At 41.8% G+C, this 26992-nt stretch overlaps 1 protein-coding gene across 1 annotated transcript in view; it reads left to right on the top strand.

Moving 5' to 3' along the window:
• Positions 1–26992, top strand: part of ADAMTS18 (ADAM metallopeptidase with thrombospondin type 1 motif 18) — a 102535-nt gene that overhangs the window by 47270 nt on the left and 28273 nt on the right. The window contains exons 9-16 of the mRNA XM_087728725.1: positions 5686–5823; positions 5926–6079; positions 7693–7788; positions 8755–8903; positions 16644–16816; positions 17752–17882; positions 18753–18876; positions 19761–20005. Coding sequence (XP_087584851.1) covers positions 5686–5823; positions 5926–6079; positions 7693–7788; positions 8755–8903; positions 16644–16816; positions 17752–17882; positions 18753–18876; positions 19761–20005 — 1210 coding nt within the window. The remainder of the gene's footprint in view (positions 1–5685; positions 5824–5925; positions 6080–7692; positions 7789–8754; positions 8904–16643; positions 16817–17751; positions 17883–18752; positions 18877–19760; positions 20006–26992) is intronic.

The following is a 26992-nucleotide window of genomic DNA, read 5'->3' on the forward strand; positions in this document are numbered from 1 at the left end:
GGGAGGCTCCACCTACCTGTCTGGAAGCTTCTGCGCATGCACAGAAACATCACGCACAAGCGCAGGTGTGTGCACAGGCAAACCAGTAGTAAAAATAATGGAAACCCACCACTGCAACATACATGTTTCTTGAAAGATTTGTTATATTATTCAGAATATTGGAATGTTAGTTTGTTTGTTTTTCTAAAAGGCTTGTCTCCATAGACCTAGGCTACTTTTTAAAATATCCCTTGATGGCTGGAGTTGATTAAAATTTATTTAATGAAGATTTAACAAAGATGCTGGGTTAAATAGGTACTTTCTTGTTTCATTAAGTTCATTTATCTTCCTACATTGGAAGAGTTGTGTTGTAGTCCTTTCATTCACACAGCTATTTAGATTGCATTTTATTACACATTTGAGATTTTTAACATCTATTGTTTTCCACTTATCATTTATAATAAGGACCAGCAAGGGACATATTGAGACAAGAGAGAAGGTCCTTCATACCCCTGCATTCCCATGGGTTCTCTAGCATCTAACCATGGCTTTGAGCATGGTATCAAGATTAAACCCAAATGTCCCTTTGTGAGGAGGCTCTATGGAAATGTCTCCCACACAGAAGCGCTCCTTTGTTGGTTGACAGCTCCATTCAGCTCATCCTTTTTTAAAAAATTTATCAACAGCCAAGCTGCAGTCTTCACATGCTAGGTGAATCCCCAATTCTGCATGAGCTGTTCCAAACTATTCAGTCCTGACTCTGTAAACACACAGCTCTGACCTCATGTCTGCATGAGTGGCCCTTTGACTGATTCCTCTTCATCTGAAAGGAAATGAGGAATTAAAAGACTAATCCTAACCCAGTGCTAATTTTTGCCAGGCGTTGTTTCGGTGGGCGGGTGGGAGGCGAACCATAAAAAATGAGTGTCGGAATTCAGTCCTTGCACCTTTTGAATTGAGTTGTGCACGGTTTTGTGACTTGGGGGAGGGTAGGGAAAGAACTATGGGGGACACACACTCATTACAATTGAGACATGCCCACAGCCTTCTTCTCAGAATCAATTTTTTTCCCTTTCAAAAGTCTGCTTAATCAGCACAGATTGGTTAATCCTATTGTGATATAATTCTACCCTTCTTTTTCTCAAGAGTCATGTTATGATAACAGTGATTGGTTGGTCCCTTCATGGTCTCTGGATCAGATCATCGGTAGATAAGTGGCAAAACAAACTGATAGGCCACAACCATGAGACACAATCACAGGGTGAGGGAAAGTGAAGAGAGATGTTAATCCAGAGGCCAGGTCAGAAAAAACAGGGATTATCCAGAGATTCAGCCATGTATTTCTTTATGTATCCAATTTGTATGCTGTTAAAGGAATGACCTACTTAGCAATGAGGCCAGGACATTTTTATATGTAGTTTTCTTTAACACATATTCCCTTTTTTATAGTTTGATTGAGATACAGTTTTTACACACTTGTAGTACATACCAGAAAGGTTAGCAATTGAATGCCTGTGAACATAACATGGCTTATTTATATACAGTATCCTGCTCTAACAGAACTGGTGGGAATGTTGTTTTCTCCTTAGTGGTTCCTTGATTAGGCTATTGTTTACTCTTTCATTGTTTGTCTGATGTTAATCACTGCTTATTCAGGTGTGAATTGCTGGAGAGGCAGTGTTCTGGTCTTTTTGTTTTCTTTTTAGATTATCTGTTATCTATTTTGAATGTTATGTAAATGTTGTTTATTTCTGTTGGAAGAAATGTCCTTCTGGGACACTGGAAACATGGAGGCTGTTTGGAAAGATGGTTTAATGGTGGACAGGATCACATGGCTTGAGTTCCTGAGCAGAAATGCTGAGAGCCCCTGGTTTTATGCCCTCTCTGTAGCCCCACCTTTGTTTCCTGTTCCTTTGTAAGAAATATATTCTGATTGGTTGTTGTCAGATGTCATAGCTAGCCTTGTAGATTGTGTGCTAAGTTTGGTTGAAACTTGGTTGGAGGTGCAATGAAGTGCAATGAGATGGGGTAGATCTTGGTTATGTAGAATAGGCTGGCTCAGGCCTTAATGGCCCATTGGCAAAGGTGGGGAGAGCTATTAAGAGTGAGTCTGTTTCCTGGCTAAAAGCATGTTTCTCTGGCTCAGGCCTTAATGGCCCATTGACAAAGTGGGGGCTGAGTTTCTGCTTTCCTGAGTTTCTACTTCTCTTTTAGGGGAAATATTCTGCCTTTTTAATGTTTCCTAAAATATTTCATTTTCTAGGAGAGGGGTGGGTTTTAACTTCCTACATTTCTATGTGCCTGTAGATGGTTGATTTCTCTGTACCAGGCTTCCAGGACTTTCCTAGTGTTGTTTTTTTAAATTTAGTAGGATGCTCTCAGTTTGAAACTATGCTTAAATCTGTCCATGTGCTGTGAAATTAAGAAGTTGTCTTCTGACTGTTAGCTGGTGTTCATGGATGTGCTCTAGTCTTCTGCCTATTGATGTTTTTATAGTCTTTATGCTAGATGTTTTCGATGATTCCTGCTTTTTTCTTCTGCAGCTACTGGCTCTTTTGTTTTGCTTAAGGTGTTTTTGAGGGCCTGGGTTGGTTTGTATGCTTTGGTGATATGATCATAATAATTGTTGGTTGTTTTTAAGATGGTTTTGCTGTAGGGCGATATTAACATTTTCATGGCTTATGTTAATAGTGGATTGAATGGTCAGATGAAGTTATATACCTTGTTAGAAGATGTCTATGGAGATGCTCAGTCATCCAGGTCATGGTTGTCTCAAAGATTCTTTTTCAAAAGGCAACTAGACTATGTTTTTTTTTCCTTGAGGAAGAAAATGTTTCACTTCTCATCCAAGAAGTTTCATCAGTTCTGACTGGATGGGGGTGGGGGAATGGAAGGATTATATCTCTTTGCTTCTCGGAGATCTTTTTTTTTTAAAGACAAAAATGTTAATGATTGCCTATTTCTCACATCATTCAGTTCTGTGTACAGAATGGTGCGTTATTTTGTCCCCAACATTGAAGTATGCTGGCTTATTTCAGTTACATCACTCTGCTAAACAAATAATTCCCTCAACACTGGCAAAGTATTCACTAAATCTGCATTACAACTAATCTTCTCATCATTCCTATCACCATCCCCTCCCACTTATGACTGTATGACTATAACTTTGTTGCTTGAATCCTTATGATTTATATTGATTGTTTCCTAGTATGATTTGTATCCTATGATTATCATTAAGTATACTTCATGATTCTTGATGAATGTATCTTGTCTTTTTATGTACACTGAGAGCTTATGGACCAAAGACAAATTCCTTGTGTGTCCAATCACACTTCTATTCTATTCTATTTAAAAGATTTAAAAGCTTTCTCTAGCTTTTCTCCAGAAGATCAAGTCAAATGTACATCGTATACCCTTCTCCATTTTTCCCTGGGCTGAGAGAGAATCACTGGTCCAAAACCATCCAGGAAGTGACATTTTGACATAAGAATATTCTGTTATCACCCTCCAATACCCTTATTAAAATTAATGAGAGTTTGAGAGACAGATGACATTCCTTCTGAGTTTTTTCTTCTCCTTTTGCTCCTTTTCCTAACTTTCTCTTTCATATCACTGTTGATATCCGGACAGGAAGGATTTAAGAAATGCCTTCCAAAAAAAAAAAAAAGGATCTTGGAAAGACTGAGGTTCATTCATTTGCCAATAACTGCTAGGAAATTCCCCCACTGTCGTTTGTCCAAGCATGCACCTTTCCAGCTGAATAATATGGGAAATTGGCAGCAATGGTCTGCACATGCCTAGAGGCATACAATCCTTTAGAAGTGCTGCCTAATGAGCCTATTAGCAGTCAGATAGTAATTATGAAGGGGAGAGAACCTTTGAAACAATGATAGGTAGTTTTTTTTAAAATAAATCTTATAAGTTTTAATAGAACATCCATATTTGGAAATAGGCAAGACTGGGGAAGATGTTTAAAGATGAATCAGCTAAATGTTGGAAATGCCACCAGACACCGGGCTCATACTTTCACATGTGGTGGACCTGCACAGAAGCAAAAAAAAAAATTGGACTAAAATACATATGTGGCTGGAAAAAATGATACAACAACATATTGCCTTAAAACCTAAAATATTTTTGTTGGGGATTTTACCAGAAAAATTATAGTAAAGAAAATGTATAAAACATATTTGTATGGAAGCCAGAGGCTTAAAAAACTGGAGGGGAGCATCGGTAATATCCCCAAATTCTCTATCCAACTTGTGGGGGTGGATAATATTGATGGAGATTCCATAATTTAAATGATTTATTCTCTTAGGAAATGGAAGAAACGGTTGTGCTATTTGTACAAACAAGGCCACCATCCCTTCCCTTAGATCAGTGATTCTCAACCTCAACCATTTTTTATATAAAAAAAATTTATTTATTTTTTCTCCATAAAAAATCTTGCATCATCAATCAAACAGTGTGTCATCTGAGTACAATTTTTGTGTCATCATATTTAGCATTTACTGGGATCAATAGATGTAGCAACAGAAGAAGGCACATGATTTTTTTTTAAAAAAAATTCAAAGTCCATTCATTTACTCCCCTCTTTCCAACTTTTCCATCTCTAAAACTTTGACAAGGCTGTTTGGGAGAAAGGAGAATATATAGAATAGCACTAAATGAATGTGAGTATTGCACTAACAACAGTAGGAATCTAATGCTGTACATGAGCATAAGCCAATTGATCTCTGTCCCAAATACCTTTTACAACAATAAGGTCTTGCCCTGTTAATGGCTTTAGATGCCAAATGATTAATGGGGCAAGCAAATCTTCTCTGAAGAGAAATGCTAAAGTCCAGATTCCATCACCGAGATGGCTGTTTTGTGTCAATAATCACCACCAGCTTTGCAAAATAATATGGGGGCATTTCAAGAGAAATGTATGCTTATAGTCTTCAACTAAGCATTTATTTAGTTTCACACATCACTCTTCTTCCAAGGAATTTCACTATGGCCTGCACTACCCCCACCGCTATTTTTGAAATATCAAGTATGGTTGGGTTGAACTTCAGTTTCCCACAACCATTTCAAAGGCATAACTAATAGATCAGTCTGGTGTTTTAAGTCAATAAGTTAGTTCACAAGGCAGAATTCTGGTCTTAAAACATTGTGATCTTAGATAACCCAGAGAAGCTTCCATAAGGCGGCGTCCTCCAGATATGTCAGAGTTCAGTTTGCAGAATTCTCAGTAATGATGATGACTTAGTATCATAAGTATATTAAGTTTTTATTCCAGAGGAGTGGGTCAAGCTATTTTCCAAGGCACCTAAAGGCCGGACAAGGAATAATGGATGGAAACTGACCCAGGAGAGATTCAACCTAGAAATAAGGAGGAACTTTCTGACAGTGAGAACAATCAACCCATGGAACAGAAGTTGCCTTCGGAAGTTGTGGGGGCTCCATCACTTGAGCCTTTCAAGAAGAGATTAGACTGCCATTCGTCAGAAATGGTGTAGGGTCTCCTGCTTGAGTGGGGTGTGTGTGTTGGACTAGATGACCTATAAGGTCCCTTCCAACCCTGTTAATTTGTTCACCTGCCTTTCTATTACACATATACTACAAGTAGGCAGCAATTCTACTATGAAATATTCTATTGTATCTGGCCTTGGTGCTGTAATAAATTGATTTCTTTTCTTTTTTTCCCCCTGCTGGGGTGCCCAGTTTTGGCATGATTCACGACGGAGAAGGAAACCCTTGTCGAAAAGCTGAAGGTAACATCATGTCTCCCACTCTCATAGGCAACAATGGAGTGTTTTCATGGTCGGTGTGTAGCCGGCAGTACCTTAACAAGTTTCTCAAGTAAGTTCAAGGCTAGAGAATTACATTTTTTTTCCAAATCTGGAACCGGTTTTTGTGGAAGAACAAAGCTTTTAGGTGGTTGCTGCTTTTTCCCTCCCACAGCACTGCTCAGGCAGCTTGTCTGATAGATGAGCCCAAACAAGCTGGACAATACAAGTATCCCGATAAACTCCCAGGGCAGATCTATGATGCTGATACACAATGCAAGTGGCAGTTTGGAGCAAAAGCAAAACTCTGCAACTTGAGTTTCGTGAAGGTACTTTTCAATGTGGTTTTTTTTTTTTAATTGCAATTTCCTGACAGTGTTAGAACTTGCACTGCAGAAGAACAATGAGGTTTATGAATGAATGAATGGAGGGGTTCCAAGCAGCTCCAGGGTCTCCATGGTTTCTAAATCTTCAAATGGTTGGGAAAAGCCATGGCTTGCTTTGAAGGTAATGCTTTGGTTGGAAGTCAAAGGGGCCCACAGAACTGCAGGAAAAGGATTGGAAGGAAGAAAATTGTAATTGTAGGGAGTGTTCTGACCTAGGCTACCCAAGAGCATGTTCCTTGTCCCAACAAAAACCCCTTTTATCGATTCACTGTGAATTCTGCTCATTCACATCCAGCAAAGTCTTTCAAGAGAGGATTTACAGTCACAGACCTTATCTGGTTTGGAGAGCTGCCAGGCCGATATCTGCAAAACTTGGCAAGGAGTCTTGGAGAGTCACAAACCAATTAAGCAAACTAATTGTCTCCTGCAAACTCCACTCCCCTTTCGCTCCTCTTTTATTTCCTCTTAGAGGAGCCATTCATCATCCACCTGTGGCCTGACTCCCAAGTTGACCCCTGTTCTTTAGCTGCTCCCTTCGTCTGGCAACTCTGTGCATGCACCCACTGGGAACAGGCTCCAACTGTTTGTCTCATTGATGTCTGACTCTGAAGGCAGCAGATAATTGGCATATGGCTCTGCCCCCCTTCTGCCTCCGATGCAGAGCCCTCATCAGAGCCTTCCCCAGACTCTAGGACTCTAACCCAACCTCCTCACTGTTTGAATTGTCTGCCAGCTCTGGTGGGTCACAACAGAGAGTATACATTGACTGTGTGTCCTCATGTTGTGGAGGATGATGAGAGTCAGGGAATAGGAATGCCTCAGTTTCCCAACTCATTCCTGGCATCTATCAATCATGGGAATTAAGCTCAATTTTTAGGATATGCAGATACAAATTGGAGGGAGGTCAAGATAAAAATCTATTCAGTCCAGCTGGACTCCTGGTCAGGGCATTTGGGTAGCTTTCTTAACAAAATTTCAAACGTTTGTCTCAACTCTTGGTCTAGCCAACAAACTGTTTCTCAGGAAGTTTCTTATCCAAGGGCTAATATAGCAATAGCAGTTAGACTTATATACCGCTTCATAGGGCTTTCAGCCCTCTCTAAGTGGTTTACAGAGTCAGCATATCGCCCCCACAGTCTGGGTCCTCATTTCACCCACCTCGGAAGGATGGAAGGCTGAGTCAACCTTGAGCCGGTGAGATTAGAACCACTGAACTGCAGATAACAGTCAGCTGAAGTGGCCTGCAGTACTGCACTGCGCCACCTTGGCTCTTAATGAGTTTTGATCCTGTTCCGAAATCAGCCAAGGTCAGCTAGGTGCTTCCACCTGCTGAGCCATTGGGAAACGTTATAACCTTACAACCTAGTAAAAACTGAAGAATAAAACTGTAGAAACAGTAAAATGCTTGACAATATACATTGCATAGATCATACTGTTTCTAAAAGAACAAAACTTGGAGTGAAAATTCTGGTTTACTTTGAATATGAGAACTAAAAGTGATAACATCTCTCTCTCTCTCTCTTTCCCTCCCTCCGTCCTTACAAAAATATACTCAGGATATATGCAAATCACTCTGGTGCCATAAAGTTGGCCATCGATGTGAGACAAAGTTTATGCCTGCTGCAGAAGGGACACTGTGTGGAATAAACATGGTAAGTTACAGAAACTGCAATAGAATGCACACCTCTTCAGGGCTGGAATGGAGGTTTTTTTTGGGTAGTAGGTAGTTACTTGTTTTGAACATGGAATCTAATAGAATGCTATGCCCTAGATTTGTCTTGGATACTTTTAAAGAATGCATTTGCATCTCGGGATCAAAATCCAGGTTCCAGGTCCTTCTTGGTGGATGTGGGAGACACATCAGATGGGCCAGAACAAGCAGTCCCAGCATCAGTCTCATAGTTAGTATGTTCATAGTTATGCTTATAGACAAACTCCGCCATTCGCTGACAGAAGTAGTGAACTCCTTTGTGATGTTATGATTTATGTATATCTGTAATGTGAAAGTGTTCATACTTAAGTATTTATGTTTAAAATCAGAGCTGATAAGCAGATCCTCCTCCTCCTCCTCCTCCTCATTCATCATAGGGAGAATGAGTAGAGATAATTAAACTCTGCAATTTACTACTGTGCCACTTTTCTCCTCATCCTTAATTTCCATTACCTATTTTTTTCACACATCACTTGTCTTTTCCACCTATTCCAACCAGTGTTGGAATTCAACTTTTTTTACCGGTTCTGTGGCTTGGTGGGCGTGGCATGGCTTGGTGCGTGTGTCTTGGTGGGCATGGCAGGGGAAGGATACTGTAAAATCTCCATTCCCACCCCACTCCAGGGGAAGGTTACCACAAAATCCCCATTCCCTCCCTGGGACTTGGGAGGCAGAGAATAGATGGAGGCGGGGCCAGTCAGCGGTGGTATTTGCCGGTTTTTGTAACTACTCAAAATTTCCGCTACCGGTTCTCCAGAACTGGTCAGAACCTGCTGAATACCATCTCTCATTCCAACCCTCACCTTCCCTTCCCCTGAAAGGTATGTTTGCTTCTAACTCATACTTTGATTCATTGATAATCAATCATCCTAACAAAACATGTTTGCTCTATTCCTCTTTCCTTCAGTGGTGTCGAAGGGGCCAATGTGTACTATTTGGAGACCATGGTCCCAAACCTGTGAATGGCCAGTGGTCAGCATGGTCTAGGTGGTCAGACTGTTCTCGGACTTGTGGGGGAGGAGTCACATACCAAGAGAGACATTGCAACAATCCCAAGTAAGGCCCTATTTCTGTTCTTTGTCTGTAATTCTTGTAGGTGACAATAGCATTCTTTTTTTAAATATCTATCATCTATCTATCTATCTATCTATCTATCTATCTATCTATCTATCTATCTATCCATCCATTCTCCTTCCCTCCCTCCCTTCTTCCTTCCTTCTTCCATCCGTCTGTCCGTCCGTCCGTCCGTCCGTCCATCCACCTGGGTTCGCCTGGTGCACCAGTTGCGTCCCTACCTGAACCAGGAGGCCCTCACAACAGTCACTCGCGCCCTTGTTATCCCCCCTACTATTTAACATATACATGAAACCGCTGGGCGAGATCATTCGGAGGCACGGGATAAAATACCATCAATACGCGGACGACACACAGTTGTATCTGTCCGCCCCGTGCCAACTCAATGAAGCGGTGGATGTGATGAACCGGGGTCTTGAGGCCGTTAAGAACTGGATGAGAGCTAACAAACTGGTACTCAACCCAGACAAGACCGAGTGGCTGTTGTGTTTCCCTCCCAACAATTTGGCCAGCGTTCCATCACTCAGGCTGGGGGGGTCAAAATTTACACCCCTCAGACAGGGTCCGCAACTTGGGAGTCCTCCTGGACCCACAGCTGACTTTTGACCATCATTTGTCAGCTGTGACCAGGGGGGCATTTGCCCAGGTTTGCCTGGTACGCCAGTTGCAGCCCTACCTGAATCGGGAGGCCCTCACAACAGTCACTCGAGCCCTTGTGATCTCTAGGCTGGAATACTGCAATGTGCTCTACATGGGGCTGCCCTTGAAGAGCATCCGGCGACTTCAGCTAGTCCAGAATGCAGCCGCGCGAGTGATCGTGGGCGCACCACGGTTCGCCCACATAACACCGATCCTCCGTGAGCTGCGCTGGCTACCTGTTGATCTCCGGGTGCGCTTCAAGGTGCTACTTACCATTCATAAAGCCCTCCATGGTAGTGGATCTGACTATTTGAGAGACCGCCTTCTGCCGATTACCTCCCTCCATCCCATCAGATCACATAGAGTAGGCCTCCTTCGAATTCCATCCGCCAGTCAGTGCCGACTGGTGACTACGTGGAGGAGAGCCTTCTCAGTAGCAGCTCCGATGCTTTGGAATGATCTCCCCGTGGAGATTCGTACCCTAACCACCGTCCAGACCTTCCGCACAGCCCTTAAGATCTGGCTATCCCGTCAGGCCTGGGGATAAGACCCTAATCTCGCCCCACCCGAATGCTGAATGAATGTTGTGTTTTATTGTTTTATTTTATTATATTTCACGTTTTCTTTTCATGTTTTGTCTTGCACTCCCTTCCTACAAATTGTAAGCCGCCCTGAGTCCCCTCAGGGAAAAGGGCGGCCTATAAATGTCAAATAAAATGAAAAAAAAATGAAATGAAGAGCCCCTGCCGCTGCTGAATTCCAAGCAGCAACCAGAGTCTCCGCCGGACTGCGGGCGAGGGTATCAGGAACAACGCCAAGCTCCGTCTGAAAGCCCGAAGGGTCCATAAGTCGCCTGGGGTGGAACCACCTAATCGGTTCCTCCTCCCTACAGTGGGGGTTTGGTCTCCGAAAGTCAAGTCTCAGTAGGTAGTGGTCCGACCATGACAGGGGTAAGATCTCACTACCCCTCAAACCAAGATCACAACTCCACTGCTCCGAGAGGAATACGAGGTCGAGCATGTGACCCGCCGAGTGAGTCGGGCCCCAAATTACTTGGGTCAAGCCCATGGCTGTCATGGAAGCCATGAACTCCTGCGCTCCATCAGAGTGTTTTATACACACACAACATATACACAGACATACACTGAATACAAAGAATTTTATTAAAAATTAATCATCCCTTTTAATAGCTACGTTCATCTAAGCATTGCATTTTTAAACCTCATTTTTAATAAACTCATTAGTGGTATCACGTTAAAAGTAATATTAACGCAATCTTGTATAAATTTATGTTTCTACGTTTCTACAATTGGCTTTGATTTAAATTTCTTGCTTATAGTATGCTTATGTTTTACTTCAGCTCGGTTTAGTTCAACCACCTGTTTCATGCAGCAGTTAAATGTTCTTAGAAATCCACAAGCAATGCAGAAAACATGTGGCTTTCACTGATATTACTTGCAAAACTTTGTTCAGTAGCATCCTGTAATCTGGATAATAATCATGGAGCAAATCTGCCCTCCATAAATTATCTGAAAAATAACTCTGTCATCCACTGATGAAAAAGATAGTGTGCCCTACAAAAAGGGTCCTGAGGCTACATCAGGTCACATTTATCATTTTCATGCACTGTGGTCAGCCAGGTGCATTTGCAAAATTCACAGCTGTTTTTATTTCTCTCCTCTTCTCCTATGGTTGATATGTAAAATATGCTGGCCATGATTCAGGAAGCAGTTGACGGACCTCAAAAGCTAATTAAGATTTGTAGCCAATTCTGATTCTCTTTCTCCTTCTTCTTGTGTGTTCTCCTTCTTCTCCAATGGGTAGCTGACACCACATTTAAAGGCATTGAATTCACAGCTTAATCTTAATCTTATTTTAAGAGGTGTTTCCTTTTATCAGTCCTGAATCTTTCTTCATTGAGTGCATTAGAAATCAGAGAATGCCCTATTTCTAATATTTTTGTAACTGTATAAAAATACTTCTAAATCTTCACTTTACTTCACTGTAACTTAAACAGCCTTATATTCTGTCCCTTCTTGTACATTTCTCATCTATACTGTGTCTTTTAGGACATATAGTAGATTTATTGCAGAAAGATATTTTTGGGAAAAGTAGAGTAAAACTTTTGGAATACTAGCTACAATTAACTTGTCCAAGAAGTTTTAAGACTGGACTATTCAGTTGAAGGTTTCTGTGCTCCCAAAGAATTCACAATTTCTATCCAAAAAGGAAATTCATTGTTTCATATCACTTGTCTAAAAGTAAAGGTTCCCCTTGCACATATGTGCTACTCGTTCCTGACTCTAGGAGACGGTGCTCATCTCCGTTTCAAAGCCAAAGAGCCAGCACTGTCTGAAGACGTCTCTGTGGTCACGTGGCCAGCATGACTAAATGCTGAAGGTGCACAGAAGACTGTTACCTTCCCACCAAAGGTGGTTCCTCTTTTTCTACTTGCATTTTCTACTTGCTTTCGAACTGGCAGAAGCTGGGACAAGTAACGGGAGCTCACTCCATTATGCGGCGCTAGAGATTCAAACTGCAGAACTGCCGATCTTTCTGATCAACAAGCTCAGTGTCTTAGCCACCACACAGTTTAAGACTGGACTATTCAGTTGAAGGTTGCTGTGTTCCAAAAGAGTTCACAATTTTTATCCAAAAGGAAATTCATTGTTTCAGATCACTTGTTTAGGGGAGCGCATATTTTCTCAAATTCCTTAGCAAAAGGAAGAAAGTTTCTTTCCTCTTCAACAAATCGGTGTTATAGCATTAAACTCCTGGAAACCCGGGCAACAAGTTCCATCTTGTTTTGCAAATAGATGAGTCTTAGATTGTGCAAATGGCACCTGGGCTCCTATCTTGCATATGTTAGCAAGTTCTTTCCATGATGGATTTAACTGAATAGCATATTGTGAGATGATGGCAAGTGGTTTGTAATAGGCTTAGCTTCTAGTGATGACTAACAATATAAGGATTTAGGCATCATTTCTCAGATAAATATTATGTGTTGATCTGAACATTTCTTCCTAATGTATCTGTGCAATTTTATACAAGGAAAGAAAACCTGGATCAACTCAACCAAATCTAGCCCAGGGGTAACTTCATGGCCTGTATATTTAGGAATTGTGTGCAGGTGAAAAATGGCATAGCTCTAAAAACTGGACGATGTTTATTTACTGAATAAATGAACAGTTATTTTTTGTTGTTAGTTGCGAAGTCGTGTCCAACCCATCATGGCCCTATGGACAACATTCCTCCAGGCCTTCTTGTCCTCTAGCATCCCCTGGAGTCCATTTAAGCTCACATCTACTGCTTCGGTGACTCCATCCACCCTCTCATTCTCTGTAATCCCCTTCTTCTTTTGCCCTCCATCTTTCCCAGCATTAGGCTCTTCTCCATTGAGTCCTTCTTTCTTGTTGGGTGGCCAAAGTATTTGAGTTTTCTCTTCAGGATCTGGCCTTCTAAAGAGCAATCCGGAATGATATCCTCTAGGACTGACTGCCTTGCAGTCCAAGGGACTCACAGGAGTCTTCTCCAACACCAAAGTTCAAAGGCCTCAGTTCTTTGGTGTTCAGCCTTTCTTATGGTCCAACTTTCACAGCCATACATTGCAACTGGGAAAACCAACAGTGTGATCAGTGATATGGAGCCATTAACCTTAACTCAGTTTTGGTCAGTCTAGAACCATTTATGTCCAGAGGTGGGCTGCACATACTTTAACAACTGGTTCACCGAAAACGTGAGCGCACGCTTTCTGCACTTGTGTGCAACTCCCAAAACAAGGCTTTTTCGATAGAGGCGGCTTCCTGTGCACCTGTTAGAGTCACAGTTAGCAGAGTGGGAGAGACACACAAAAGAGAGGCTTGAGTGCAGGGCGGGGCGAGTGAGCCAGAAGGTGATATATCTATGACCAGATAGTGTCGGGGCAGTGGGGGGGGGGGGCAACCAGTGCTTGGAACTACTGGTTTGGGTCTGAACTAGCAGCATCCCATCACTGCTTATGTCACAAGTAGAAATTCAATATACTGTATGTAGCCCTTGCCTTCTTATCATTTTGTCAGGGTTCCAAGTAACAGACCCAAGGCAATCAAGACTCTTGAGTGCTGGTAGTTCATCAAAGTATTAGGACTGTCATATTGGCACAGCTGGGGAAACACAACTCCGAAGGGCCCGAGGTTTTCCCCACCCAAATAAAAACTCAAAGTTCTTGCCCCCATGTCACACGTCCATCATGTGGGTCCAATCAGGTCGCAGTCCCATCTTCAGGGAGCTTTGGTCCACGCCTCTTCAACACCTGATGGAGCGTCCTTGACTCCCATGGGAAAGAAAGTTATTTTGGCTACACATCTCTCCCCCCCCCCCAGCTAACTTTACCTCCCATTCCCACAGCTCCAACTGGCCTTACTGTGGCAGCCCTGAAGATGCTCCAAAAATGGCTACAGGGATGACACATTTGTTTAGTGAATGTTTGAAATAAAAAAGGTGACTTAAGACTGATCCTCACGCTTATGATCATCATAGCATCCTCATAGGATCAAAATTTGAATGCTTGTCAATCGGCATGTATTTCCAATGGTCGAGTCATCCAGCTGGTTTCCAACAAGCAAAGTCAATGAGGTGGGAGCAGGATTCCTTTAACGACCTGTGCGATTCACTTAACAAGTGTAGCGATCTGTTTAACAGCCATAATAAAAAAAGGTCATAAAATTGTGTGTAACTCACCCAACTACCTTACTTAACCATCAAAATTCTGGTCCCATTACAATTGCAAGTTGAGGTAACTAGTGTAACTAGTTAAGCCAATATATATCTCAAAATTGCAGCAAAACATCAGATTTTACAATGCTTCGTAAAAAACAAAAACTCATACAAGATAGCACTATCACGTATATACCGCTTTATAGTGCTTTACATCCCTCTCTAAGTGGTTTACAGAGTCAGCCTCTTGCCCCCAACAATCTGGGTCCTCATTTTACCCACCTTGAGAGGATGGAAGGCTGAGTCAATCTGGAGCCTGGTGAGATTTGAACTGCCAAACTGCAGTCAGCCGGCAGTCAGCAGGAGTAGCCTGCAGTACTGCACTCTAACCACTGCGCCACCATGGCTCAACATGGTTTTATAGCCCCCTTTCCTAAAAGAGCTGCTGGACGTTGTAAATATATGCAGCAAGATGGTGTGTGTGTGTGTGTGTGTGTGTGTGTGTGTGTGTGTGTGTGTGTGTGTGTGTATGTATGTAAGCAAAATGTGTCCCCAGCTGATTTTTTGGTTTAAATTAGGAGTCCAACCCTGGAGATTTTCCAGGCTAGTGTCATTTTTTTTGCATCAAAAAATGCTCCCCCATTTTAAAAGTTTATTGTGGTGGAAGAGAAACCACTTCTGAAATTTCTTTCAAAGATGAAAAGAAATCCACTGAAATGCTTATGGGTAGAGTGTGCTGTTTTTTCCATGTATTTTCACCAGTAGGTAGCCAAGAGGCATGGGGGACCATCCTGTGCAGCATTATATTAGTCATATCGCTATTAGTCTACATTCTCCTTGATTCAACAACAACAACAACTCAAGAGATGATATCAGGAAGGAGATTTCCCCCATAGGGCCTTTTCTGATTTGGAAATCTAAGCACAAGAAGGTTTCAGCATGGCAAGACTATACCTGTAATAGCAGCTTCCATCATCTCCATTAAGAAAAACAGCAACAAGATAAATTCAGAAGCACCCTGACAATAAGTAGAAAAACATCCCAGGGGAGAAAAAATATGTTTGTGTGTGTTTGGGGGAAGGAATCTAAAACAGTTCTGGCACAATCATTGTTCTGATATAGGCAGCAAAGCCGAGTCCTCGTCCCGATAAACCCCTTTTATTTAATTTACAGTGGATTCCTCTCCAGCAAAGTCTTTCCTCTCCCACAGTCTTTCAAGATAGCTCACAATTACCGACCTTTATCAGGCTTGGAGAGTGGCCAGGCCAATATCTTTCAAACGCCTCAATACTTGGCAAGAATGCAGAAATGAAGTAATTGTCTCCTGCAAACACCCCTCCCTTTTCACTCCTCTTTTATTCCCTATGGGAGGGGCCATTCACCATCCACCTGTGGCCTTACACCCAAGTCGACCCCTGTTCTTTATCTGTTCCCTTCATCTGGCAACTCTGCGCATGCACACACTGGGAACAGACTCCCGTTGTTTGTCTGCCTCACTGATGTCTCACTCTGAAGGCAGCTGATAACTGTTGGATGGCCCTGGCCCCCTCTCTGCCTTCAACGCAGAGCCCTCATCAGAGCCTTCCCCAGACTCCAGGACTGGCCCATCCTCCCCAACTTCCTCACTGTCTGAATCTGCTACTAGCTCTGCCGGCCGCTGGTGAGCCACAACAGCCATATTCCAGATATTGCTACAGGATGACTCTGGAATTGTGAAATATGCTAGGAACCGTTTCTCCGGCTGAACTAAATTATATCCCAGTTTTAAAAAGCATAGTTTTTCCACAACAGGTCAAAGATAGGAGGTTCTGCCTAGCAAGGCAGCTTTGGGGAATTTTTGATGGAAGACATGATAGGCCAGGACCTCAATTTAAGCCCAGGTCAAAAGGAGACCTCCCACCCAGTGATACTTTTAAGTTAAAAGGGAAGGGAAGGAAAGGAAAGGAAAGGAAAGAAGAGAGTGATTGAAAGATCTGAGACTGGTTTAGCAAATTTTGATTTGATTCATATGCTTGCATGCATTCAATGGTCCCTTTGTATCGCAGACACAGAAGATAAGATAAATTAGCCCTATGTATACATGCCTAATACATGAGAATTTTTCTGGTTGATCAGCAATGTTATTCAGCAAGCAATCAGGTATTGAATAGCAGATTGTTCTTGGGTTGTTTTTTTCTGAACTTAAACTATACTAGATTTATTGTTTAGACAAATGAAACAAAACCCGCAATTTCATGCAGGTCACCATAGATTTAAATTATTTGGTGTTTTTTTTTACTTTTTAAATTTATATTAAATAATAGAAGCTGGTATGATGCTAATGCATCCAGCAGTTAATTATTTATTCCATATTTGTTATTGCAAATGGATTTTCTTTTTCTTTTACAGACCTCAGCATGGTGGCAAATTTTGCCAAGGCTCAAGTCGCATTTATCAGCTTTGCAACACTCAGCTCTGTGCATCAAACAGTCCAGACTTCCGAGCCCAGCAGTGTGCTGAGTATAATAGCAAACCTTTCCGTGGATGGTACTATAAATGGAAACCCTACACCAAAGTAGAAGGTGAACCAGTTAAAATAAAATATTTTGGAGAATAGAGTGGAGTGGAATGGAATAGAATAGAATAGACCAGTAATGGCGAACCTTTTAGACACTGAGTGCCCAAACTGCGCACATGTGCATGCCCAAACGGAAAGGTATGTCCGTGCGTGAATGTACACATGCGTGGACATGCACACATGCGCACCAGAGACCCAAAGACCAGCTGGTTGGTGGGAGGTGGGGCATCCCAACACTGGCAGTGCAACAAGAAGTAAGATCTTTTTCTTTTGTGAGCTTCTGTCTCGTTGTTTGCAGGGAAACAGAAGCTCATGAAAGAAATGCCACAGAGATCTGACCTAGGGCAATGGCATACGTGCCAGCAGAGAGGGCTCTATGTGCCACCTCTGGCACGTGTGCCATAGATTCGCCATCGTGGGAGCTTGGAGGTTTTCTAGTCCAGCTTGACATTTTCTTTGTATTTCTTTATGAAGCAGCATTTCAGGTGTTGGAACCCGAGCCTTCAAACCAACGCACCACCTTGAAAATATGCACCACTTCAAAAAGATGTTTAAAAATTAAGGCTGACACTCATTGATAATTTTGTACAATGAATAACTTGACAGAAAATAATCTGTCCTTGATAATTGCATGCTTACCGCCCAACTTTGTAAGATGGCAGCCTTGCACAAGTGATCTTCATCTAAGAACTTACCTTGAAAAAGATGATCCCAGCTATTCAGTTACAATCTAGGGATTAGTAAATCAAATTTGCAGATTTGGTGGAAGTGGAAATCAGAAAAGCTGCTTCAACCCATGTTAAAAGATATTGGAGACTACCAAGTAGTTCAAAGGAGTATGAATACAGCATAGGTGTTTTGGTTCTTCCGTTGTATTGCTGTCTGGTCAGCAAATCTTCAGGCCAGAATATTGTATTGGACATTTTGGTCTCTTTTCAGAGGAAGATCGCTGCAAACTCTACTGTACAGCAGAAGATTTTGACTTTTTCTTCGCCATGTCGAACCGAGTAAAGGATGGCACCCCCTGCTCACTGTATAAAGAAGATGTGTGCATTGATGGGGTTTGTGAAGTAAGATGAAACTCAGCATTCTAGCTATCTATATAAAAACAACTGTGTGTTTGTGTGTGTGTGTGTGTGTTTGTGTGTGTTTGTTCCAGCATAACTCTGGAACACCTTGAGCAATTTCAACCAAACTTGGTACACAGATGACTTACTCTCTGGAAACAAATACTGTGGGCGTAAGACACCCCTAAAACCCCTTGGGGTGTGTGTTCTGTTAAGATACAGCCTGTTGTGCCTTAAAATGGCTTCTACTGTACAACACAGTGGAGTTTCCATGGTAATGGCTTCAGAGTACTCTACAAGGGGGCTCCTTCTGTTAAGGGGGGAAATCCAACATTAGAAATTACATTTGGTCTGGACATTTTTTCCCTATAAATAAATACCTGGGCAACAGCTAGTTATCGGCTAGTTCAGTATAAAACTTTTAGCTCAGATGTAAAGCATATATACTTTGCTTGCAGCATCACTTTGTGTCTGTTGCAAATGTTGCTGACCTCTAAGTTAAACAATTCTCTGTTGAACATCTTATAGAGCTGCTTCTGATGGATTAGTAAAATAGGCATGCCCTGCACAGTAGACTCACCTAAAACAAGGTTAAGTAGTTTTTAGGATTAGCATATAAACCTCAGCCAACGTCTTACCAAGTTGTGTGAACCAAGTCATAATATCATATGTGTTTTGGAGGCAGTATATATCAGGTAAGCTTTAACAGCCACTGTTTAGACTGCTTAGATGTTGAATGAATCCACTAGCTTCTTTTTCAAGTAAAGGAGCAGCAGAGCTTTCATAAATGATGGACAGACAGATGGATAGAAAGACAGGCAACAGCTTTCTTCTACCTGTTGATCTTTCTCTCATTCTCTGTTGTTGTTGTAGCAAGTGGGGTGTGATCATCGCCTTGGATCCAAAGCTGCTTTGGATGCTTGTGGAGTTTGCAAAGGAGACAATTCTTCATGTACATTCTACTCAGGCCATTATTTAACCCAGCATAAAACTAACAGTAAGAAAATAATATCCCTGTGTCATTAAGTCAATGCTTTTCATAATTGTTTTTCCCTTGCATTACTGTCTTTGTATGCTTTCCACTAAATATTTATTTGGAAAACCCAAGCTGGGAGGCAGACTGGTTTAGTAGCTACCATCCCAGATATCCTGCAGAACAAGTAATTGTTGCCCCAATGAATATTGTAGATGCTTGCTGGGAAAAAAACCCCTTTGCATGTGCAGTTGGAGGTCTTAAAATGATAGAATCCTAAAGCTGGAAGAACTGTTTAACCATGCAGTCCCTGGAGGCATCAGTTTAACACATCTCTGACTAATGCTGTTTGGCCATTCTTCTTCTAGACACTATCCAGCAAAGCGTAACTCACCAGTTCTTGGGAAATGGATTCCACTGTTGAGTTTCTTGTTTTTTTCTTTGAAAGACATTTCGTTTTGCATCCAAGAAGCTTCTTCAGCTCTGTTTCTCTGGATAAGAAGCTAAATGTCTTCCAAAGAAAAAAAACAAGAAAGTCCAGTTGCCTCCTGAAAAAAGCACCTTTGGGACAACCATGACCTGGATGACTGAGAATCTCTACAGACGTTCCACTGTTGAACTAGTAATAGCACTTAGACTTATATACCATTTCATGGGGCTTTACATCCCTCTTTAAGCGGTTTACAGAGTCAGCATATTGTCCCCAACAATCTGGTAATGTTTCAGACACAGCTGTAACCAGTGGTGGGATTCAGCCAATTCGCACCACTTTGAGAGAATCGGTTGTTAACTTTCTGAATAGTTTAGTGAACTGGTTGTTGGAAGAAATCATTAGGGCAGACAACCGGTTGTTAAATTATTTGAATCCCACCACTGGCTGTAACCAACTGATCTTTTTCTGTTTCTAGATTATTATCCCATTGTAACAATTCCTGCAGGAGCTCGCAGTATTGAAATCCAAGAATTGCTAATCTCTAACAGCTATCTTGCAGTCCACAATTTGAATAAGAAATATTACCTAACCAAGGACTGGACAGTTGACTGGCCTGGAAAATTTTACTTTGCCGGAACAATGTTTGATTATCAGCGGCCTTTTAGCCATCCAGAGAAGCTGTCCGCATCTGGCCCAACTAATGAGACACTCATCTTTGAAGTAGGTGTGCTGCTCTTTCTTTTCTTCCTGAAGTTTGTTTTAGAAATATCCTGACAAAATCTAGTTTGGTATAGCAATTGTCCACCAGAATCAATTGTCATGAACAAAAGTGAATATACCTGTCCCAGAATAATGTTGCAGGATTCAATCTGGGTCAGTCACCAGGACCAGAAGTTTAGTTTTCAAAACCTTTGGACTTATGCTAGAGCCAGGGGTGGGCTGCTAAGGGTTTGCAGGGGTTCAGGAGAACATCTAGCTAAGATTCTATGCAGTTCAGAGACTCTGCAAATCCCAGTCCTGGCTGGCCGGCCCCTCCCCTCCCAAGAGTTCCTAGGTGGCCTGATTTGGATGCAGGTAAGTGCAGGGCATGCATGGAGGCTTGGAGAGGGCAAAAAACGGACCTACAGGAAGTTCGAGAAGACCGGAAATGGGCCCGTTTCTGGCCTCCAGAGGGCCTTTGGAGCCTGGGAAGGCTGTTTTCGCCCTCCCGGAGGCCCATGGAAAGCCTCCAGAGGCCAGGGACGGCAAAAATATGTCGCTCCCACTGTGGTGCAGGAGGCCAACTAGGCCACACCCACCACACCCACACCCACGCCCAGCCAGCAACTGGGCAGAGAACCTCTTGCTAGTAATTTTTAAGCCTATCCCTGGCTGGAGCCCATCCTCAGCGAACTTCTCCCTAGCAGTGTGTTACACTCACACTCTGCACCACCGACCCAGATTGGATCCTGCAGAATGAATTAATAATCCTCCTTTGGATGTAACAGAAAATCATAAAGCTTTTTAAAAATTGACAATGGGCAAGCTCTGTTTCCTTAACTGATGTATCTGAAATCTCTGGGCTTGCAGACATTTCAGAGATATCAATTAATCTTCAAAAAGGGGGTTGATATCTTTTGGTTACCCGATGGAAAAAAAGTCTTACAATTTGGGTCAAGGAGCTTTCTGAACCTGATCTGACCCTGAGATTTTGTTTCTTGCTCCTTCTGTTGAAATAATAAACATGAATTGCTATTGTTGTTGCAATCTATTAATTTCTTTCTACTTGTCTTGAGAATTTTCATATGCTGCATGCAGTAGTGAAATTCAATTTTTTTTACTACTAGTTCTGTGGGTGTGGCTTGGTGGGCGTGACTTAGTGGGTGTGGCAGGGGAAGGATACTGCAAAATCTCCATTCCCACCCCACTCTGGCATTTGCCAGTTCTCTGAATGACTCAAAATTTCCACTACCGGTTCTCTAGAACCTGTCACAACCTGCTGAATTTCACCCCCTAGCTGCATGTCACCGAAAGCCATTTGGGTAATTGGAGGGGCTTGTAGGTTGAGCAAATAAAATGCAATAAAACCAATCAAGTTAATTATCATGTGAAACACTGAAGAACAGTGGTGTAGCTTTCTGTCTTTTTCATCCTAAGACCTCCCTGGCTGCTGTAGTTTGCTAATCAGAAAAAGGCTGATGGAAAAGCTTCTCCTGTGATATTTTGCTGTGGGGTTAATCAAAGTTTAGGAGACCTGGGAAGCGTCCAACACTGCAAAAACCTTCCCAGGGTTGTTGTGCAAGGAGAAAAAATAGGAGAGACTTCCCTAGCCACCTTAATCTCACAGAGGAAAATTTGGATGTAAATACAATCAATAAACCTAGGAAACAATTTTCGTGGCCATCATTTCTAAAGATGCAAACATGCAGACAATATGAGTTTACTAAAGATGGGAAACTGATATATAGCTTATTTCTAAAACTCTAAAATCCATGATTATGACTGGAGGAGAAAATAGAAGTCATGTTATGGATATGTGCTAAATTAGAGCAGCTATAATCTGGCCATGTAAGTAATACCAGTCTTTGGCATATGGTTTTGGTAATATAGTTGTGTCTTCTTAAGTGAAGACATGCGAAATATTTTTATTATTATTGCAATCCAGTTAAGTGGTTTTTCTGGGTTGGGGGGAGGATTCTGGTGAAGGTAATTTAAGGTCATTTGGTTTTAATTTTTAGTACTTGTTCTAAAAATTATGGGCTAGAGGCTGGCTGGACAGGAAGTTATTACTGTTTTTATTACAATCCAGCCTTCAAAATTAACATCTTAGAAAGAAGAAAAGATAATAAGGCAACTCACTGAAGCAGACTGTCACACCCTGCTTTAGATGACAAACGCAATCAGAGAAAAAGAATCATGGAAATGAAATTTATGTCAGAGTCCCTTTTGAGCCATATGGTATTACTGTCCTATATCATATATCTTTATACTGAATACTCAGTTTCTGCAGCCACTGTAGAGGTAAGAATAACGCTGATTTAATCAAACCATCTGTTTCTATCTTTCCGGATGTTGCTACCATATGGAGAGGCAACTAAAGTTTTTTTTAAAAAAAGATCATGACATCTCACAGAATTAATATGTGCATCACAGCTTCAAAAACCTGTCCACCGTTGAACAAGTAAATTACAAAGCCCACTGTAAAATAAGTGTGTTCTCTACTGTAAACCGTAAGAGATGGATGGAATGCTTAAAGTGGCAATCATTCAACAGAAAAAGAATGTACTTTCAAACTGGGAAAGGTTTGGCTAATTAAAATCAATAAATCATTCTGATGGCTTCTCATCTTGTCAACAGGGAAGAAGGAAATCTGGTAGAAGGACATTTTTGATAGTTTAGCAATTACTGAATAAACTGCAATGGGGGCTTTCTAAGCTCTACTTTTATTGTTAGCTACTGGTTGACAAATTAGTTTTGATTTCCCCTAAAGAGGATGTGTTTTGGTCAGAGTAGAAGCCAATTTATGAGACACAGATGTAAATTCATTGTAAAGCATAAAAACGTTCTGATTCAGTGAAGGAGGGTAGATGTGCTCCATGCTTTAAACAAGTCTATTTACCGCATGGTGCTTATAAAGGAACACAGGGTGAGAAATAAAAATGAGAAACTTTTAAAAAAGGAAGAAATTTGTAAAAAGTTACTTTTTCCCTAATGCCTTGTACAGGGATAATACATTATAGGGGACTGGAGACTAAAACATATGAAGAATGGTTACAGGAACTGGGCCTGGCTAGTCTAGTGAAGAGAAGGACCAGGGGAGACTTGATAGCAGTCTTCCAATTTTTGAGGGCCTGCCACAGAGAGGAGGGGGCCAAGCTATTTTCCAAAGCACCTGAAGGCCAGACAAGGAATAATGGAGGAAACTGACCAAGGAGAGATTCAACCTAGAAATAAGGAGGAACTTTCTGACAGTGAGAACAATCAACCAGTGGAACAGCTTGATTTCAGAAGTTGTGGGAGCTTCATCACTTGAGACTTTCAAGAAGAGATTGGGCTGCCATTTGTCAGAAATGCAGTGGGGTCTCCTCTTTGAGCGGGGGTGATCTACAAGGTCCCTTCCAACTCTGTTAATCTGTTGATGCAGGGTTGGGTGAATTCTGAGTTGTTCATATTATGTTTAAAGTTTGCAATGAAAAGTCTTCCCAACAAAATAAGGGGCATGTAACGCCTTCTTACGTTAAGAGATTTCAAGAAATCTTTTTTTGTGTGAAAATCCTTTTAAAGTGCCTGAATATGGTTTCATAGAAAATATTCCGTAAAGATTGTAGGGAAATATTGTTCCTCTTTTCTTTCTTTCTTTCTTTCTTTCTTTCTTTCTTTCTTTCTTTCTTTCTTTCTTTCTTTCTTTCTTTCTTTCTTTCTTTCTTTCTTTCTTTCTTTCTTTCTTTCTTTCTTTCTTTTGCTTCTGGTTACCTGATCTCCCATTCTGCCCTGGAAACAATTCAACTTTCCTGGCAAGTTTTATCTTTGATTCAAATTCAATGAATAAAAGCAAGATAACATGGGCTGATCCCAACATCCTGTTTGCTGCCTAACATGCAGGTTCAGAAAGGTTCTTGGCAAATTTCATTATAGTGCTGTCTGACTTCTGGAAACCATCCTCCTCCAAAATGTTTTCTTTTTTTCTGTCACAGTGGGATGGGGTGAAGGACCTGTCATTTTAACTTTTTTACCTGGATCTGTTGTTGTATTGCCTAGGTCACTGGAAGCTCTTTTAAATGCAGCATTTCACGGCCATCCCAGCTGTGAAATATAAACAGCACTAGACAGTGGTGGGTTTCAAATTTTTTTAGAACCTCTTCTGTAGGTGTGGCCTGCTTTGTGGGAGTGGCTTGCTGGCCATGTGACCGGGTGGGAGTGACTTGCCAGCCATGTGACCGGGTGGGCGTGGCTAACTTGTAAAAATTGAGACCCTGCAATTGAGATACAACATCCTCTGTCCCACCAGCCATCAGTAAGGAAGAGTGCATACATATAATTTCGACTTTGCATGCCGATGTATATTTTTTATGTGACTCCCTTACCCTTGATTAACCTAGGTATGCATTAGAGCAGTGATGGCGAATCTGTGGCATGCGTGCCAGAAGTGGCACACAGAGCATCTCTCTGGCCATGCCAGACATCACCCGTTGCTCTTCCAGGTTCCGGTGTGCACACATGCCCACTGGCCAGCTGGTCTTCGACTGCACGGGAGCGCCTGAAACCGGAAGAGCAGGTGACCGGAGCGCATTCGTGTGCTGGAAACTGGAAGGTCAGCTTCCTGGTGCACAAATGCACACCGGGTAACTGCTTTTCCAGTTTTTGGCACTCCTCCACCCATGCACGCGCTCCTGTTTTGGCACTTGGGGCCGAAAAGGTTTGCCAACACTGCATTAGAGGAAAACTGTTTTTTTTAAAAAAATGAACAGCCTCATAATGCAACTCCGAGAAACTATGTTTCACTCTTTTTGATGAGGCCTGAGTTCCTTATGGATGCATATTATACCTTTCTCTACTCACTTTGCTAACCGATTCTCCTATTTTGAATTGTTCAGAAACAGCACCAAAATCAGTTTGGGCAAAACTCCTAACATGTTCAGTGGTTTCAGCTTCCTTCCTTCTTTTCTTCCTTCCTTAACTGTGTCCCAACCTGTCTAATAGCTCTCCTATTCTCTCATTCAATGGCTTTGTTTGCGGGATGTGAAAAATTATTCTTCATGCCTATAATTGCTCTGTAGTTTAATTCTGTATTTGCTGGTGCAGCAAATCTCAGAACATAGATTCAGAATGTATCTTCAATGAAATGACTGGCAGCTCAGATCCAGCTGCATAATTGTCAGTAAAATCTCTATAAGAGGTTGACATATTTAAGGAAGTGTTGACATACGTGTTAAAATAATTGCTCAACTGACTTGACAATGTAGATAACTATTTGTACCTGAATAAATACTGAATAAATACTCCTGAGTATTTACTGAGTAAATACTTGGTAAATACTCCTGTGAGCTCCTTGGATTGCAAGGTGATCAAACCGGTCAGTCCTAGAGGAGATGAACCCTGATTGCTCTTTAGAAGGCCAGATCCTGAAGATGAAACTCAAATCCTTTGGCCACCTAATGAGAAGGAAGGACTCCCTGGAGAAGAGCCTAATGCTGGGAACGATGGAGGGCAAAAGAAGAGGGGGACAACAGAGAATGAGGTGGCTGGATGGAGTCACCGAAGCAGTTGGCGTGAGCTTAAATGGACTCCAGGATGGTAGAGGACAGGAAGGCCTGGAAGAACATTGTCCATGGAGTCGCAATGAGTCAGACACGACTTTGCTACTAACAACAAAATACTGAGGAAGAGGAAAGAAATAGATACCTATTTGGTCAAGGATATTTATGGCCTGAAGTATTAAATCGAATCAAAATTGGCAGGAAAAGGGAAAAAAAGTATTTAATTAAGAGATTTTGGAGTGCTTAGAGATCATCAAGGACCCCACAGTTCAGCTCTGAGCTACAAATATTCTATTGGTAAGAGATTTTAGTTTGCCCGTTGTCTAAGCTTCCGGAAGCCCTGAGCAAAAGATGTATTCTTAGGAACATGTTTGGCAAATTCTTATTCTGCTAAGCCTGTGGTTTTGAACTTATAAAGCCCTGTGGTCAGAGCTGTTGAGCATTGTGCCTGAAGTCAGGTGGCTGGCGTATTAAAGGTAGACCTTAAACAGTTATGGAGAAAACCTGGAAATGTTTAAGGAGGTTGTTTGGCAGCTGTAATTTTAAGAACTAATGCCAGTTGGCTGGGATGCTTCTACCTGGAATCTCTCCAGGTAAGTAGATGGAACTGTTTGGAAGCCTTTCCAAAATTGTCGTATTTCGTCACACAGCGGTATTTGCTAACCTTGGATATTGTATTACCAGAAAAGGGATTGTTTTGCAACTTGAACACTTCACACTTTGTAGCCGGAGCTGTTTTATCTAATGCTGTGATGAAATCGACCTTGAAAATCAACAGAAGCTTTTTTCTTCTTATTTTTCTTCTTTTCCTCCTGAGAAAGAGGCTTCTGTTTCTAAAACTTTCTTCTACTAATTTGGAATAATTCTCTTTTGCATTTCTCTTGGCCCTTTTTTTTCTCTCTCTCTCTCTGGAAGCTGCTTTGCCGTGAAGGGTTGCTTTTGAAATTTTGTTTTTTTTTCTGGGACGTGTCTTCCCTCTGAAATATCTCAGATCACCCACAATTCGGAATCTGAAAAAAAAAATAGATTTCTGTGGATGGCATCTCTTTTGGGGTTTAATGGATTCCTGGGAAGCCATGGAGACGATTCAGAACCCTGGAGAGATGCTTGCATAATGAAAAGCAGGCTATTTTCCTTTCTCGCCTTTGGGCGCTTGGTCAGTACATAAATACAAGAACACTATGTTCCAACCCCGAAAATTTCACTGAAATTCACTTCTCCTTCAGTAAATATTTTAAAAGCAAATGTACTTGTGTCACCGCGGATGGCAACATGCAAGATGTATGCCCAGCGTTAGTTTGAGGCATTCTGTAGGAACTTGCTCCTGTATAGAAGGCAGCTTGATGTAAAGGTAAAGGTTCCCCTTGCACATATGTGCTACTCGGTCCAGACTCTAGGGGGCGGTGCTCATCTCTGTTTCAAACCCGAAGAGCCAGTGCTGTACGGAGACATTTACGTGATCATGTGGCCA

Source organism: Thamnophis sirtalis, unplaced genomic scaffold (assembly GCF_051295495.1).
Source record: "Thamnophis sirtalis isolate CommonGarterSnake01/CBP01778 unplaced genomic scaffold, rThaSir2_p1.2 scaffold_14, whole genome shotgun sequence".
Classification (NCBI taxonomy): Eukaryota; Metazoa; Chordata; class Lepidosauria; order Squamata; family Natricidae; genus Thamnophis; species Thamnophis sirtalis.